The sequence below is a fragment of the Homarus americanus genome, unplaced genomic scaffold (assembly GCF_018991925.1).
Source record: "Homarus americanus isolate GMGI-L3 unplaced genomic scaffold, GMGI_Hamer_2.0 scaffold34345, whole genome shotgun sequence".
Taxonomy (NCBI): domain Eukaryota; kingdom Metazoa; phylum Arthropoda; class Malacostraca; order Decapoda; family Nephropidae; genus Homarus; species Homarus americanus.
The window spans coordinates 1,272,872-1,288,490 of record NW_024736072.1 but is presented as its reverse complement, the minus strand read 5'-3'; the positions used below and the strand labels follow the sequence as shown (position 1 = coordinate 1,288,490).

Below are 15,619 nucleotides of genomic sequence, written 5' to 3'. Positions count from 1 at the left end.
GTTGATGGTGACGTAGTTGTTGGTGGCCCAATTTTGGAGACTGTTCAATAAATCCTGGAGGGCGGTATAATCGGGAGCCGAGTTGTTGACACTGATCCCAAAGGTGGAGTCGTCGACATATTTCCAGCGAGCAGAGGTTTCTCTTAGACTTAGGGTGTCATTGATAATTAATTTAAGCATAAGGAGGTAGAGCGGTCCCATCTTGGTGAGTTGGAGGACGCCACAGGTGAGTGACTGAAAAGTGGAGACAGCTCCTCCGAAGTATACGGCTTGGTGTGTGTGTGTGTGTGTGTGGTGTGTGTGTGTGTGTGTGTGTAACATTCATTTATGACCGTGTGAACTTGTAGAGGAAGGAAAATTTGTACCTCTGTCATTCCTGTACCCTTGATGACATCATTTATTTAAACTGTCAACATCGTTAACCAATTTTCTATTATAAAAATCCCAAGTTCCGTTAACAGCTTTTAAATTGTCCCCACTAATGCATATTTTACCAGAAGATTTATCACAGTATAGGTGGTGGAGAGCCGGTTGCTGAGGATGACGGCGGGAGATAAAACTGACTCACTGGCTCTGGAGTAACATACGGAACATACATTCTGCCAGGGTAGAGAACGAATTTACAGCTGGATGACATCCTGAACACCGATAAATCATCATCAACAGCGCAATAACCAAACAAGCAAATCAACAATCGGTGGTTTTTATCCCAGTCTACCGGAAACTAATGTTATAGTAAATCTACGAGACAGGATGTTGTCAAAATGAAACAAAAACACAAAAACTCACAGTAGGAGCATTGTCCACTACCTGCACTGTGAACGGATATATATATATATATATATATATATATATATATATATATATATATATATATATATATATATATATATATATATATATATATATATACAGTATTATATAACTTACTATGGGCAGTTATGTGTATATTTTGATAAACGTAAATGCTGTACTGTAATTTCAAGCTTATAACCATTGTTATACATCAAGTGTACTGTATACGAACAGTTCCTACAACACTCATATAAAATACGAACAGTTGGAGCAACAGTGACGTAAGATATAAACATTTCCAATAGCTTCTCTGTACGTCGGAGTTGTTAAACTTAAAAAATTCAATTTATTTTTAATTTCCATTTTTGTACAGGCTGAAGGGTGAACGGAAACTCAAAGTACTGTACACAACCTTGACAACAAGATGTATTAAATCTAATGCCGTTTCGTTTTCAAAGGCGACGTAACTATTAGTAACAATCTTAATATGTATATAAGAACACCATGTAACATGCTGTAATCCAGATGATACTAAATGTTGTATAATGATTTCTTTGATGTAAATGAACAATATTTTTCAGGTGGTAGCAAAAGTGCCCCGGCGCTAGCTAGGCTCAGTACAGCACAGTATTTTTCTGGATAAATAAACTTTCAATTTGAAAAGGGCTGTGACGGCATTGTGGTTGCAGTGCTCGCCTCGTATCCCTTATGCATTGGGTTTTAATTACCTTCTTCCGTTGACGGGGGTCGTCGTTTCCACCATGAATAAAAAGATACGGACACCGCACTACAGCGCTTGAAGAGGTGTAGCGGTAAAATGAAGTTATTCCAATAAAATTAATTTATAATATAATTTAGGCTGGCAGGTTAGCGCCTAAACTAGATAAGTAATTAAAATGAATACTAAGAGTGCGGTACTGATCACTCCAGTCTCGCATTACATCACCTCAGTAACACCACCATAAGCCTTGTTCTTTTAAACCCGTGTTATTATAGAGGGACACGAATAAAAATTACTTTATTTAGCACCGGGTTATTAACATCACTCACAATAACATTAACCTATTATTATGAGTGCTTAACATTTATATAGTGTAAAATGACTCGGTTAGATGAGACGAGTGAAAAGTTATGCATCACTTCACTGTGTTATGATTCCTGCAAGGCTGCCGTTACGTCCACCACAGCAGCCCACAACATCCAGTACAGCACGGCGGTTCACGTCATAACTAGGCTGCTCTTACATCCATTAAAGCACAACAATCCAAAACATAACTAGGTGGCTGTTACGTCCAGCACAGCACGGCGGTCCACAACATAACTATAGGCGTATAATGTTACGTCCCACACAGCACAGCGGTTCACATGATAACTCGGCTGCACGGAGCTCTTACACTGGCGTCTCACTTACTAATAAACACAAACAAACTTCAACCAGAGCAATACTTCAACATATTCTCTCAGCTGCATTACTGCCTTTGTTATTAATAGTGTTTGCTCTTTAACTATTTATCGGTAACCAAATAAATTAGGAAACAACACATGACTCAGTTTTTCTACCTGAACTTCCACACAATTCAATGGTCGTTCATTTCACTTAAGTGTGTTTACTAAAATTTTGTGAAGCAGGTATCAAGATGATATGTGTATACCCAAGAGTGAGTTAAGTTGGCGCTTCATACAACAATAATCCCATAACTATAACAACAGTGTACATGTTGTGTTGGTGTGTTCTACACTGGGTGTTTATCAACATTACACGAGAAAATCGCTTTGTTTAATCTGATCGACAATTTGTTTTACGTATTGTACAACACAGTAATAAACTGTTGTACTTGTCAAAGGCACCAAAGGCGGGGTTAGTTTGCTTGGCTCCCCTGTCAGGTAAAGCACGCAGTATTACTGCCGCAAACAGGGAGTCGTGCGGCTGTAATACTGGCTCTCTTCGACTTAGGAGGAGAATGGGCACATTGGTTGTTAGTGAGTTACATGTAGTGAAGAATGGATAAGTGTACATAGCAAGAATTCCCTTTACAGGGCTGTCTGTGACGGTGACGGATGTGGAGAGGCTGCGCACCTGTACAAAGAAGTTTCGGGACGTGCCCGAATACATTGAGGAAGAGTATGAGACTCGCGTCGCCCACAAAGTTTACATGTACTGCGGCCAGATTCCGGGTTGTCAGTGTACTCCGAAGGGTATCCGAAGGGTATCCGTATTCAAGGTCTAGTCTCGTGTACACTATCTGTTGAGATAATATAATGGAGATTGTCATCTACGGCAACTGTGGTGCAGTGTGGCGGCTCTCTGAAATTTAAGATACGTCCAGTGTTGGTGGAAGGCCTCACGTTTTGCGGTGTATCAGAGATCTGAGGTGGTAGAAGACAAGGAAGGCAAGGCTTGTGTCCTTATCGTGAGTTGTTTCATTGGCAACAATACCTCTGACGTGAATGTTATCAGCTTAATCCAGCCCGGCCGAGAGGATGTGTAGGATGAAAGTGAGAAATTGTGTGTGGAGGGGGCGGCGTTGAGCCTCGCCAGCGCGGATGTGTCACCGATGACAAGATGATGATGTTCCGTGCCACCAGGGTGGCTTTTAGTGTGTGGAGGCCCAGTCGTGGACACTGATCTTTCTACGAGTTTGGCCTCAGGTATCAACAAACCCGTCACATTAGACAAGGAGTGGAGGTCATAAGAGAGAGACGGCATTGTCTACTTTCCCCAATGCAGATAAATTTGAGAATGTGGTTTTGTTGGCTGGTTTTGGGAACTGGCGACGGTGTGGAATACTACATCAACTGTACGGATTAGTCTACTCTAGTCTAGAGCGAGGGGAGATGATGGCGAGCTGGTGTTGGAATGGTAACGTAGAATCCTAGAGTGTGGGTGGGCCACTGGCCCAGTGTCGTGAGGGAGAGACAGATGGTAGGGTCAAGCGTGCAGCAGTGCGTCGAGGAGTACGCTGCTCACCGCGGAGGATTTGACACCAAGGATGGCATTGAGGGCTGTAATTCGATCCCTGACGGTGAGCAGCAGCAGCAGTTTGTGCGGGCCCTCCCGTGATCAGTCAGGGATGCCGGGTATTCAGGTTTCTCACGAGGTGAGGTGGTGTGGGAAGAGGGGAACGGTGAGGGTGATGTGTGGGAAGAGGGGCACGGTGAGGGTAATGTGTGGGAAGAGGGGCACGGTGAGGGTAATGTGTGGGAAGAGGGGCACGGCGAGGGTGATGTGTGGGAAGAGGGGCACGGTGAGGGTGATGTGTGGGAAGAGGTGCACGGTGGGGTGGAGGGAGGCATATTAATAATACTGAAGGTCATACCTTTTAGTGTAATAATAATAATGATGGCGCGTGTGTGTCGGCATTTGAAGGATCACGGGTGAAGTCTCGAGGGCGGAAGAGAACATCCGTACCGTTCTTGCCTCGCAAGCGAGATGTCACGGGTTCGATTCCCGGGCCGGTGGAAGTCCTTTGGACTTACTTCCTAGCCCCCATTGGTCCCTGTTCACCTAGCAGTAAAGTAGGTACCTGTTGTAAGTCGAAAGTTGCGAATTCGTATTCAGGGAGTTGTTGGAACTTCCAATAGCTTGATGACATAAACCACTGACTCTTCAGGCTTCTACGCCCTCGACTCTTCAGGCTTCTACGCCCTTGACTCTTCAGGCTTCTACGCCCTTGACTCTTCAGGCTTCTACGCCCTTGACTCTTCAGGCTTCTACGCCCTTAACTCATGAGACATAAAGACAAGCATGAACTTAGCGTGCTTCCCTGTTGGGCGCTGTAAACGTTTCTGCGCTTCACCTTACACAAGGATGTAGGGGAGTGCCCAATAAAAAAAAATCCTTCTTGACGACGATAAGAAGTCTTCGTGTCTGTCCCTGTTGTCGTAAACCATGGGGGCGGAAAACAGAAGTGGAGTGGCTCTCAAGCACACTTGTGGTCACCGAGTGTAAAGGTTCTGGCAGGGCAACATGTTTCTTGCAAGCAGAGCGCGTTGGCAACCTCCACAAATGCGTAAGTTTTAAAAGGGCAGCAAACTTGTTTTTAATGCCGTTGATGTTCCAGATGAGCACCTGTAGTCCTTCAGGAGAGCGAGCCATGGTGACGTGCTTGACTTGGTTCATTCCAGAGTCCGGGAGGGGGCACTGGTGGGGTTAGACCAGGGGCAGGAGTCGGTGTGGTTGGCGGAGTGCAGACGAACCGAAGAACAGAGACCAGTGTGGGCGCCGTGATCTGAGGAGCCTGTAGAGAGGCGTGTAAGGGCGTCGGTGTAGTGGTGATGGTGAGATGTGTCCTCTCAGTACGAAGGTCTTCAAGTTGTTGTTGTAAGCCGATGTAGAGCTGTTGGAACCGTCGGCTGTCAGCCTCCAGGTGCCGCCTGGGAGTTTGCAGGAGGGACAAGACACAAGCTTCGCTTATGGGGGGGGGGGGGGGGTTAGTGTCTGGCGCGGTTTAGGAACAAACAAACAGGTGCACATCTGGTTTCACTGGTTGGGGACGATAAGTTAGTACTGTATATAAATTCATAACATACCAATGTAAGTGGCGACTTAGTGAGGGTATACGTGCATGACCTGCGGTGGCGTGGTTAACATTTTCGCCTCACAAGCGAGTGGTCCCAGGCAGGATGAAACTATGGGCAAGTCTTCTTGACGCCATTTGCCTCTGTCTACCCAACATTAACTGGGAACCTGGATGTTAATCGATTGGCGGATCGTGTTCCCGTGCAATTGGCGAAGTTGCCCAATCTTAGTGAAATTTTCCTTGACAATAGGTCAAACAGGTCATTAATAGTTATGGTTATGGAGCTGCTTTACACCAAATATATTCACCCTTAGTGCCAGCCTTCAACAAGAGGGTCACCTGAAGATTAACCACTCTACCGCTACCTAGATAGGGTAAGGTTAACGTGGTCAATCTTCAGGTGATCCAATATATATCTTCCTTGAGAAATATGAAGGAAATATTATACTGTACCGTATTGTGGGAGTAAAAATAAAAATGGCGGAGGATGTGCTGTAGCTCGGCCACTGTCGTGTTGAGGGCGGCTTTATCTAGATAGTCACAGCCAGGCAGGAAACTACCCTGATTATACTGGGCCGAGGCAAGAGGGGCAGGGGGCACGTGGAGTGAGGAGGTACGGGACACGGGGGATAAGGGGGTAGGGGGCACAGGGGGGTGAGGAGGCACGAGAGGTGAGGGGCCTAAGGAGGTAGGGGAACAAGGGGGGTGGGTGGGGGACAAGGAAGGTGAGAGGCACAAGGGGGTGGGGGTACAAGGGGGTGAAGGGGCACGAGGAAGGTGGGGGGGCACAAGGGGGTGAGGAGGCATAAGGGGCTAGGGAACACAAGGGGTGAAAAGCACAAGGGGTGAGGGGCACAGGGTGAGGAGGCACAAGGGGGGTGAGGGGCCACAAGGGGGGGAACCAGCACACAACCCCCGACAAAATCATCATCATCATTAATATCAGTGACAGTTAACAAAAAACAACCACACTAATGATGACACGTTTGTTGGAGAGATACAAACCAATCAGTGGGCGGCACCGCAGCTCTCGGCCCTCACGCCCACGCTCCCTCCTATTTTTATCTCCTCATAATCTCAACAAATCTATCCTGTCAGTTTTGTTCAGTAAAAAACATAAATAAATCCGAAATGCATCTGACAATCTATCACAAACTGTTCCAACAAAAAAGGAAAAAAATATGTCCCAATGCAATTTTTGATACCGTATACTGCCAAAATAATACGCATCTGACATTATATCGTGAACAAAATTCCTTAACAGTTTTTAGTACAGAATACTACTAAAATAACACACACTTTATGGTACCCACTTGAAGATGATATACACGTTAAGGCAGCATTAGAAGTATGATGAGTAAGGATAAAAATACGCGTAGCTCAAGTGGCAGCCACACTGTGAGGCCCCCTCTTGATAGTCTCTCCTCACTGAGTGTAGTAACGGAGCTCGACTGATTTACTCTACCACTTCACTACTCAACCCCCCCAACACAGCTCCTTGACCACTCCGCCACCAGCTGGGTAAACCGCGTTCGACTATAAAAAAGTGTGTCGAAAAAAAACCCACTCTTTTCAACTTCCCCTGTGTAAAACTAATACACAATGAGGCTAAAATTCGCAAAACTACAGGGAGACCTAAACAAATTTTTCGAATGGTCTGAAAAATGGCAAATGAAATAAAATGTGGAAAATGTAAAGTACTTAGTCTGGGAGATGTGAACAGAGATCAGATACCAGATGAACAACGATGTTATAGAGAAATCCGACTGTGAGAAAGATTTAGGAGGAATGATAAGTAGGAATCTTAAGCCAAGTAAACAATGTGTATTTGCTCGAAACAAGGCTAATAAAGTACTTGGATTCATACAAAGGAGTGTTAGTTACAAGACTAGAGAGGTCATCCTAAAAGTATATCTTGCGCTTGTGAGACCTCAATTGGATTACGCAGTACAATTCTGGTCACCGTATTACAGAATGGATATAGAATCCCAAGAAAGAATTCAGAGGAGAATGACAAGCCTAATCCCGGGCATTAGGAACCTTGAGTACAGAGACAAGTTAAAGCATCTTAATTTGCACTCCCTCGAGAGACGTAGAGTGAGGGGGCGATATGATAGAGGTGTTTAATGGAAGCCAGGTCTAAACAAAGGTGTCATTACAAAAGTACTCAAACTATCCAACCAGGAGCGAACTCGTAACAATGGTTTTAAATTAGACAAATTTAGATTTGGGAGCAAAATAGGATGAGTGGAACAAGTTACCCAACATAGGTTGGGTGGATATATGAGCAATAGGGGTTGGGTGTAAATGGGACTGCCCAGTATGGGCCAATAGGCCCGCTGCAGTTTCCTCAATTCTTATGTTCTAATTATACACCTTAATTAAACACAACATAATCTACCCCCCCCCTCCCTAGGTAGCGTGAGGGTGTTTAATACATGTTGTATAATGGTCAGCGTGCTCGCCTCGCAAGCGAGCGGACCTGAGTTCGATTCCCGGGCAAGGTGAAACTATGGGCAAGTTTCTTTACGCCATTTGCCTGTCTACCCAGCAGTAATTGGCAGTAATTGGGAACCTGGATGTTAATCGATTTGCGGATCGTATTCCAGGGTAATGGTTAGCCAGTGCAGTTGGTGAGTTGTCCTGTCTTCTCGGACTATTCCTTGACACTGGGTCATGCAACTCGTTAACTTAGGGTGTGGTTATTGTGTTGGCGACAGCTTCTACAGTCTACACCTTAAACAAATTCACGCCTAGGTGGCCCTTGGGCCGGCCATCCTCGTTACACGAGGGGCAACCATTAATAGGGAGGAAATAAGCCGGGGGGGGGGGACTAAGCTTCACGTGATCCCATTGGTATTACGCACACCCAGCCTCAAGCGTGGTGGTGAAGTTGTGGACGTTGGCTGGCTTTAACACGAGAGTGGAGCATCGCATTTTGACAAAGAGTGAAAGGTCTCCCTCCTGGATTGTTGCCACACCCATCCACACTCTCACGGTCCAACCACAACACACGGCCCACATTACGTGTTTCCCCCCAACAAGCTGTTACATCACACGTCATGTCAACACTCCTTCACCACAGCAAATATCTGAACTACGTCACCCTCGTCACCACATCCACAGTAGTTCTACATGTCAACAGGTAATTATGGTTTAGGTGATTCTAACGATCGTAAATAACTACAGTAACCTAACAACAATAACTACCGTAGCCTAACAACAATAACTACAGTAGCCTAACAACAATAACTACCGTAGCCGAACAACAATAACTACAGTAGCCTAACAAAACTATGGGTGATCTACAAGTGCCCAAGAGCCCACAATTATTATTAACAGTACAATAATTTACCTTGTTCTACCTGTTATACCGACATTGTTATATACCATGATCTACTCACACAAAATATTGGCAATGGTCACAGTACTACAGTACATGTTGAAAGACGATACCGATTATAAGTTATTCAAGTATAACAAGGAAGACTATATAACAATGTAGGTATAACAAGGAGAAAACGCTGTCAAGGTGGCTTGTCACTTCACCAAGCCAGGTCAAGGTCATGGTGCACCAATCCGTCATAGTACTCTAAGTTAGTTCAAGGTCATGGTGCTCTAAGCCAGGTCAAGAACATGGTGACACCAAACCGTGTTAGGGAGACGCCTCGCCTCGCCTCGCCTTCACCAGTCAGACCAGGTCCTCTCCCACCACTGTTGACTCACCACTCCCCTCTCCTGCTCCTGTGAACGGACATTTCCCCAGGACAAAGCCCAGCGAGACTAATAACAAGACAAAATTTAACCAAACAATCTATCGGTATGTGTCACCAGGACCACCAGGTGGTGCACCAGCAGCAACAGCTACGCGTTACAAGAACAGCTAGGTGGTGCAACAGCTATGTGTTATCAGGACAACCAGGTGGTGCAGCGCAGCAGCAGCTGGGTGAGACGCGTGTGGGGGTGCAGGCCAAGGTCAGGTCTGGTGTAGGTTCTCACCTCTACACGGGTTTTGTTTGCTTGTTTGTGTGTGTGAGACACATACTTGCAACATGATAAGACGAGGAGCTGATGATGCATTATGCAATAACCTCCGACAGTTTTCGCTTCTTCACCTTCAATACTTTGAAGATATTAATTTTTAAATGTGGTTACAATACACCAACCAAGATAACAACAAACAGTTCTAGACGAACAAGTAATCCGGCACAGCAAAAAAAAAAAAGGAAAAAAAATGAAAATAAACAACAGCGGGTGGTATGTCCTGTTGTGTTGTACTAAGCGGGTCGAGGCGTGGGAGTCACTTGCCCTTCAGAGGATCAAGAGTTTATTCAGAATTGTTAACAACCTACATATTTATGTGTAAAGTATGAATATAGTAATTAGCGTGTGGTGACATCTTCAAATAGATTTGACTCAAACTGGATTAGTAATGATGTAAAACACTGGCGAATACCAAAGGACATTCACAGCTCTTCACTATAATGTACTTGAAGTTTCATGGTCCTTTTCTATTGTATGTCATGAATATGGGTTTACAGCCAGTACAGTATACTCTTTTCAACTTATTCGGGCAGACGGTGCGGGTAATCAATGATCGGAAAGGGTGCAGGTATACAACATATGGGTTCACCTGATGATTCGCCCCCACTACTTATTTCTTTTGGGCGAATATTCAGGTGATCCCAACATATACTAGACAGTGCAGGTATACAATGTACATATATAGTGGAGGCATACAAACACCAGCAAACAGTTATTCGGTATGCAGACGGATAATCCAAGAAATCCATTGAAGAATCAAAGAAACAGGGTACAGAGGCTATTGTCCCACCTCCCTTGTACCGGGTACGTGCATCATACGCTTCTAACACGTATTGTACATAACAAACTCCTTCACCTCCCCTTACTTGTGTACTGTGAGTAGGTAACATGGATATGACCTCGTTTCTGGAATATTTGGCGACGTTTATATTGGTTGCTTACAAAGAGTCTGTTAACATGCATTTCAGTTTCATTTTTCCCCATATTATCGACTAACAATTTTGAAAAGAGTTTCATAGGTGGTAGAAAACTGACTGATCGGATGACTGCTTACTTCCGTCTCCCCTCCCAACACAAGACGATGGCTTTGTAATTCAGAATTTTGATCAAGCAAATCCCAAGGAAATAACATCTTTGTATAATAATGCCTATTCTGTATTATGAACAGTGAGTCGCTAAGACTATATATTGTACGATTTAGCGTAACACACACTAAACATATGCAACATTTATGGATCCTCGAGTTCACGTACCGTTTAACAACATATGGCGTTCACTTCTGGCCAAAACCAATGTACATTTAAACCTGTCGGGTGAGGAGGGAGGGGTAGGAGAGCCACCAGAGAGCGGCGGCGGCAGTGTGGTCGACCGTCACACGATACTCACCTAGACCTGCTTGCAACCCAAAACCCGCCTTGCTTGTGGCACTCAACGTGTACACCAGACATACTCGCTGCACCTAAGACTAGAGTAGAGTATCTTTGCACTGTACCTTCCTCCAAAGTTGGAAAATGGATAACCAACTCGGAAGGCTTTATTGATTCAAATTCGAAATTATATATTAATTCATGAAAGTTTAATTAAAAAATCTTGATGTACATAAGATACATAAATAATAAACACTGATTTATTTTTTAAATAAGTGAAAACGTAAGTTATTAAAATGGTATAAATTTACCGTATAAGTGCATGAAATATGACTTAAAGTTTGCCGACAACCAAAAACTACAAAATAGACATTCTATTTAAGGATCGAGTGAGAGAATGTTGTAGTTTTTTCTTTTCACTGAAAATTGGCTACAAGTAATCTTATTTAAGCTAAATTATGCAAGACATTCTCCAAAATGACTTAATTAATAGGACGACGAGGAAAACTGTTTAACATAGAAACAACATGACCAATACATGCGAGTTGAATTACTGAATCTAATCATTTAATTTCTTTCATCTTGCTGCCTGCAGTCATTTTGAACTTTGTCATGAGGACCACATTAGAAATTAAGTATTACTTGGTAGCACAAGTAATAATTATACGTATGTCTTATTCTAGGTGCATGCGCTATATGAATTTTTACCCAATAAATTAAAATCAAATAAACAACACTGACAAGAGTGAAAATTTCAATTTCATTCATTGTAAACATAACTTATGAAAACAAAAGAAATATTATAGTAGTATCCTAATACATCTCTCGGACAGATCATGATGCCCAAACCCACACACGGTACCTCGTCTTAGCCGTGACCGCCCTACTTACGTAAATGAGCACACTGAATGGGCATATAATTAGCGGTAAACCATGCTGGCATATTCATAATGTGGTTTACTGTCCACAAGTCAACGCACTATAAGAGCTCAACATTTACAGTAAACCGGAAGCCTTGAAGTCAGCCTACCTTGAAGTAGGTGTAAAACCCCGCTATATGGAAGTTCCACGCGACAATGAGGCACTACTTCCGTATTTTTAGGAATTCCTTTTCTTAAGCATAATAAGAGAAAATAATATCAACCAAAAATTAATTTTAAACATTTCAAACATATGAAACAAACACGGGCGCACTGCATTAAAATCTCTCGCCCACACCAGGGCCATCTCCCGCTTTCTCACGTCTTGTGTCACCCACACTCATTAAGTCACCAATGTATCACACACCAAACCCTATCCACTTATTTCTCTGAAATTCCGCACTGTGGATGACAAACGAGGTTGTGGATATAGTGTAAACAACTGTACATAAACCACAAGTCACTACCATGAACTCCAAACTGAACACTTCCTTTTTTAAATGCACGTCGATTGGGAATCACTTAATACAATAGTTTCCAGTTCAATAACTCGAGTTTTCTGTTATAATCAGACACCGATAAAACGAAACAAGGAGGCACATATACACTACCTTAACCACTACATTATGGTCCGAGGTTGAAAAGAAGAGAAATATCCAGTGCGACCATCCCCTCACTCGGCTATGTGTCATCTGAGGCGCCGAGCCCCACACAGGCTGGTCATCACCGTCCTCTCGTTTTCTCATCCTCTCCTCTGACTCCTCTCATAGAAAACGATAATCAGCTGGTTTAACAAACATTGTCTCCTGGCCGAGGATTGGAATCATCCGGCAGCTGCACCAGGTGAGCAAAATCTGCATATTTTTGTGATATTTCTGAAAATGGTGAATATTTATAGACACGAAATATTTCCTGTTAGGTTAAAGAATTAATTAATTGCATGCTTAAAGATTGTCAACTAATATGGAATGTTTTATTAATCATTAGTTGGAGCCGCCACGGACGGTGAATCTATTTTTATTGCAGAGATTGTGCAGACGATAGTAGAGACTTTAACCTTAATTTATCCAATATTTGTTTTATGAGTTATTATGTTAGCTCTATGCTTGAAGTAATTTGCTTGTTCCACATTTAGTTTTGTAAAAATAAAGAATAGTATAGAGGTTGATATGAGGGAACAAAGGCAGGGTAGTGCTGCATGATTTGCTTGTTATGTCACCATGACTTGTTGCACAAATTTAATTTAGCAATACATTGATGGAATTCTCGTTTATTCAAAGCATCACATACTAAAATCATCTCCACGACTTTTTTATTGGAGTGTATGTTAATGCATGAAATAAATCTTTTGGGGAGCAGGGAAAATGAGTGTAGTATGTAGTGTAGTATGTAAGAAATATATTTATTCTTTTTGTGAAACTCTTCAGTTTTTCATCAAAACTGATTGAATGAGGTTACTGAGTAAGGTGTTTAAGTCAGTACAGTATACTGTATCTGTCTTACACCAACAAAACCACTTTACCCTTTCAAACTTTACTGAACTTTTTAAGGCAATAGTTTGGAATACTTGCGCAGGTAAAAAAAAACAAAAAACTGTTCTCTATAGAAGACAACTTTTTCTTACCACAAGAAAATCCCTAGAAATGGTGAATTACAGTTTTAATATCATTATTTTGCCAGAAATTTTTGTTCAGAACATTGATGTATGTCCACTCACAATGTTCCACTGATACCATTTTCATTGTTTACATGATAACCATTTCATTCTCAAATGATTCCTTCCAAGCGACCGTTCCGTGCACACAGACTGCTACATTATATGATTTACTGGAGATAAGAACGATTAACTGAACCTACAAGACCTAGGGTAGAAGTATATTAGTATTAGATTAGGTTATGGAGGTAGGTTGTGTTAGGTTAGGTATACACGTACATTATTGACAGTTTGTATGGGAAGGTTACTGGGGAGTTTTTTCAACAGATCAAGTGCTACAAATGACATTGGCTGTATGTGACAGATGGAAATCCATTATATATAATAAGAACTATGGAAAAAAATACGGTCAATTTGTAGTTTTGACCAACCATGGCTCTCGAGTTGAGCAAAGTGTTTTGCCGATGGTTTAAACAATTTTCTTCTAAGACATTTCCCTCGCAAATGACTTAAATATACCTGGAGATCCCCCAATTAGGAGGTTAGGTTAGGTAATTTTAGGTCATTGCAAGGGAAACATCATAGAAGAAAAGTGTCTTAAATTTTTTTAAACCATTGGAAAAACACATTGCTCAACTCGAAGGCCATGGTTGGTCTAAACTACAAATTGATCAAAAATACAAATACTGTATTATATTGCACTTCCTCATTCATTGGAATTTTCTTAAATTAAGAAATGAGTTGTCGACTATAAATTTACTTGAAAGTTGCTGGCTTACCTGTGCTGGTGTTCCAAAGTACAGTATTACCCATTTTAGTTGGAAAAATGTTAGTCATCAAAAATAATACAGTACATATTGATTGTGGAAGGAAAATACTTTTAAATGATTTTCATTCAAGTTGGAAGTTGCACTTGAGCCACATGTGAGTGGTCATACAGACCTATGAGTTTGATTACCGTAAATCATTACTGAACAATTTCGGAAAATAGGAGAAATAGCTGTGGTAAATTTGATAATTACCCTCTTTTTTCAGCAATGCTCAGTGGCCTGATCCTGCTAATATTAAATATCATTTGGTGATGATTAGATTTTCCAGATGGTACAAAGCCCCCATAGGTGAATGGCATGCATACTGTACTGTACTCACTGTTGCAGCACAATTGCAACTTAGTTACATTTTTTAATGAAAATGAGTTTATTTTCTTTCCATATAAAAAATATACAAATATGGCTATAACAACTTTCCACCTTTAAGGTCAAATCAAATATTAAAGGATGAAGTGTGCAAAGTACTGTAGAGTACAGTATACGGTCATAAGGTCACCTTATACTATGTTAGTGTAGATTAGGTCAAGTTGTGACTTGTATTGTCAAAACTTATTTAAGCTGTAGGTCTATCATCCCTGCCTCTGTGGTGTTCACATGACTTGGATGAGTTTCATGGAGAATTTCAACTCTCTTTAATTTATCAAAAGGTACAGGACCTGGCAGAAGTTGTAAAAAAAAAAGAGTAAAAGGAATGTTCAATGAAGGACGTTCATTAGACAAAATTTTAGTTAATTCCGTCTGATCTACCCAACCATACCTAATATTGTATAAACTAGCTGAACTTGGTCTGAAATGATGGTTTGTTTTCTCTGGATGTTTCACTTAATTGTTCTTTTTTAATGCATAGACTAAATTTAGTGGAGGAACAAGGAAGAAAATAGCTCTTCACTTTATCTTGGACATAGAAAATAGGCCATGATACAGTATCTGTGCTTTTTGTATGTATCAGTGTATACAGTTGATTTACTACAGAGTATGTGTATTAGTTATTATTTTTGTCATATACATACAGTACTCTGAAGTAATACAGTATGTGATGATTTTTTTTTCCTTGACAGGACTCCCTACAACCTGTTAAGGGTACAGTGAAAAATCAAGATGGCAGCATCAAGTAAGTGGGCAGTATTGGTCATTATCAACTTTCTGTATTTGACTTGTGACTCACAACAGTAAGCAACCTGCCAACATATTTTTTAAACAACCAGAACCATGTCACTGTTTGTTGTACAGGTACAGTACATGTAAAATGTTGCCATGAATGTGTTCGTTTTATAATCTATGCCAGATGATCAGTAAATATTAACCTCAGACCCCCAAGGCCCAACTTGTGACTGGGGTCTAAAAGCTGAATAAATTTAATACACTACAGTACAATACCCTAAAACAGATTATCAAAATTGGGTTGATTTAAGTGAACTTCTTGCCAATTAAATTAATTAACTGGTACTGTATCTTGTTCAATTTTGATATACAGTACTGTATGGGTTAA

General features: G+C 41.7%; 2 protein-coding genes across 2 annotated transcripts in view; one reads left to right on the top strand and one right to left on the bottom strand.

The window, feature by feature from the left end:
• LOC121871908 overlaps positions 1-12,373 on the bottom strand; it is a 36,411-nt gene extending 24,038 nt beyond the window's left edge. The window contains exon 1 of the mRNA XM_042374505.1: positions 12,258-12,373. The gene's annotated coding sequence lies outside the window, so the exon portion shown is untranslated. The remainder of the gene's footprint in view (positions 1-12,257) is intronic.
• Positions 12,361-15,619, top strand: part of LOC121871907 (omega-amidase NIT2-like) — a 29,371-nt gene continuing 26,112 nt past the window's right edge. The window contains exons 1-2 of the mRNA XM_042374504.1: positions 12,361-12,489; positions 15,189-15,241. Of these exons, the coding sequence (XP_042230438.1) occupies positions 15,229-15,241 (13 nt within the window). The 5' untranslated portion in view covers positions 12,361-12,489; positions 15,189-15,228. The remainder of the gene's footprint in view (positions 12,490-15,188; positions 15,242-15,619) is intronic.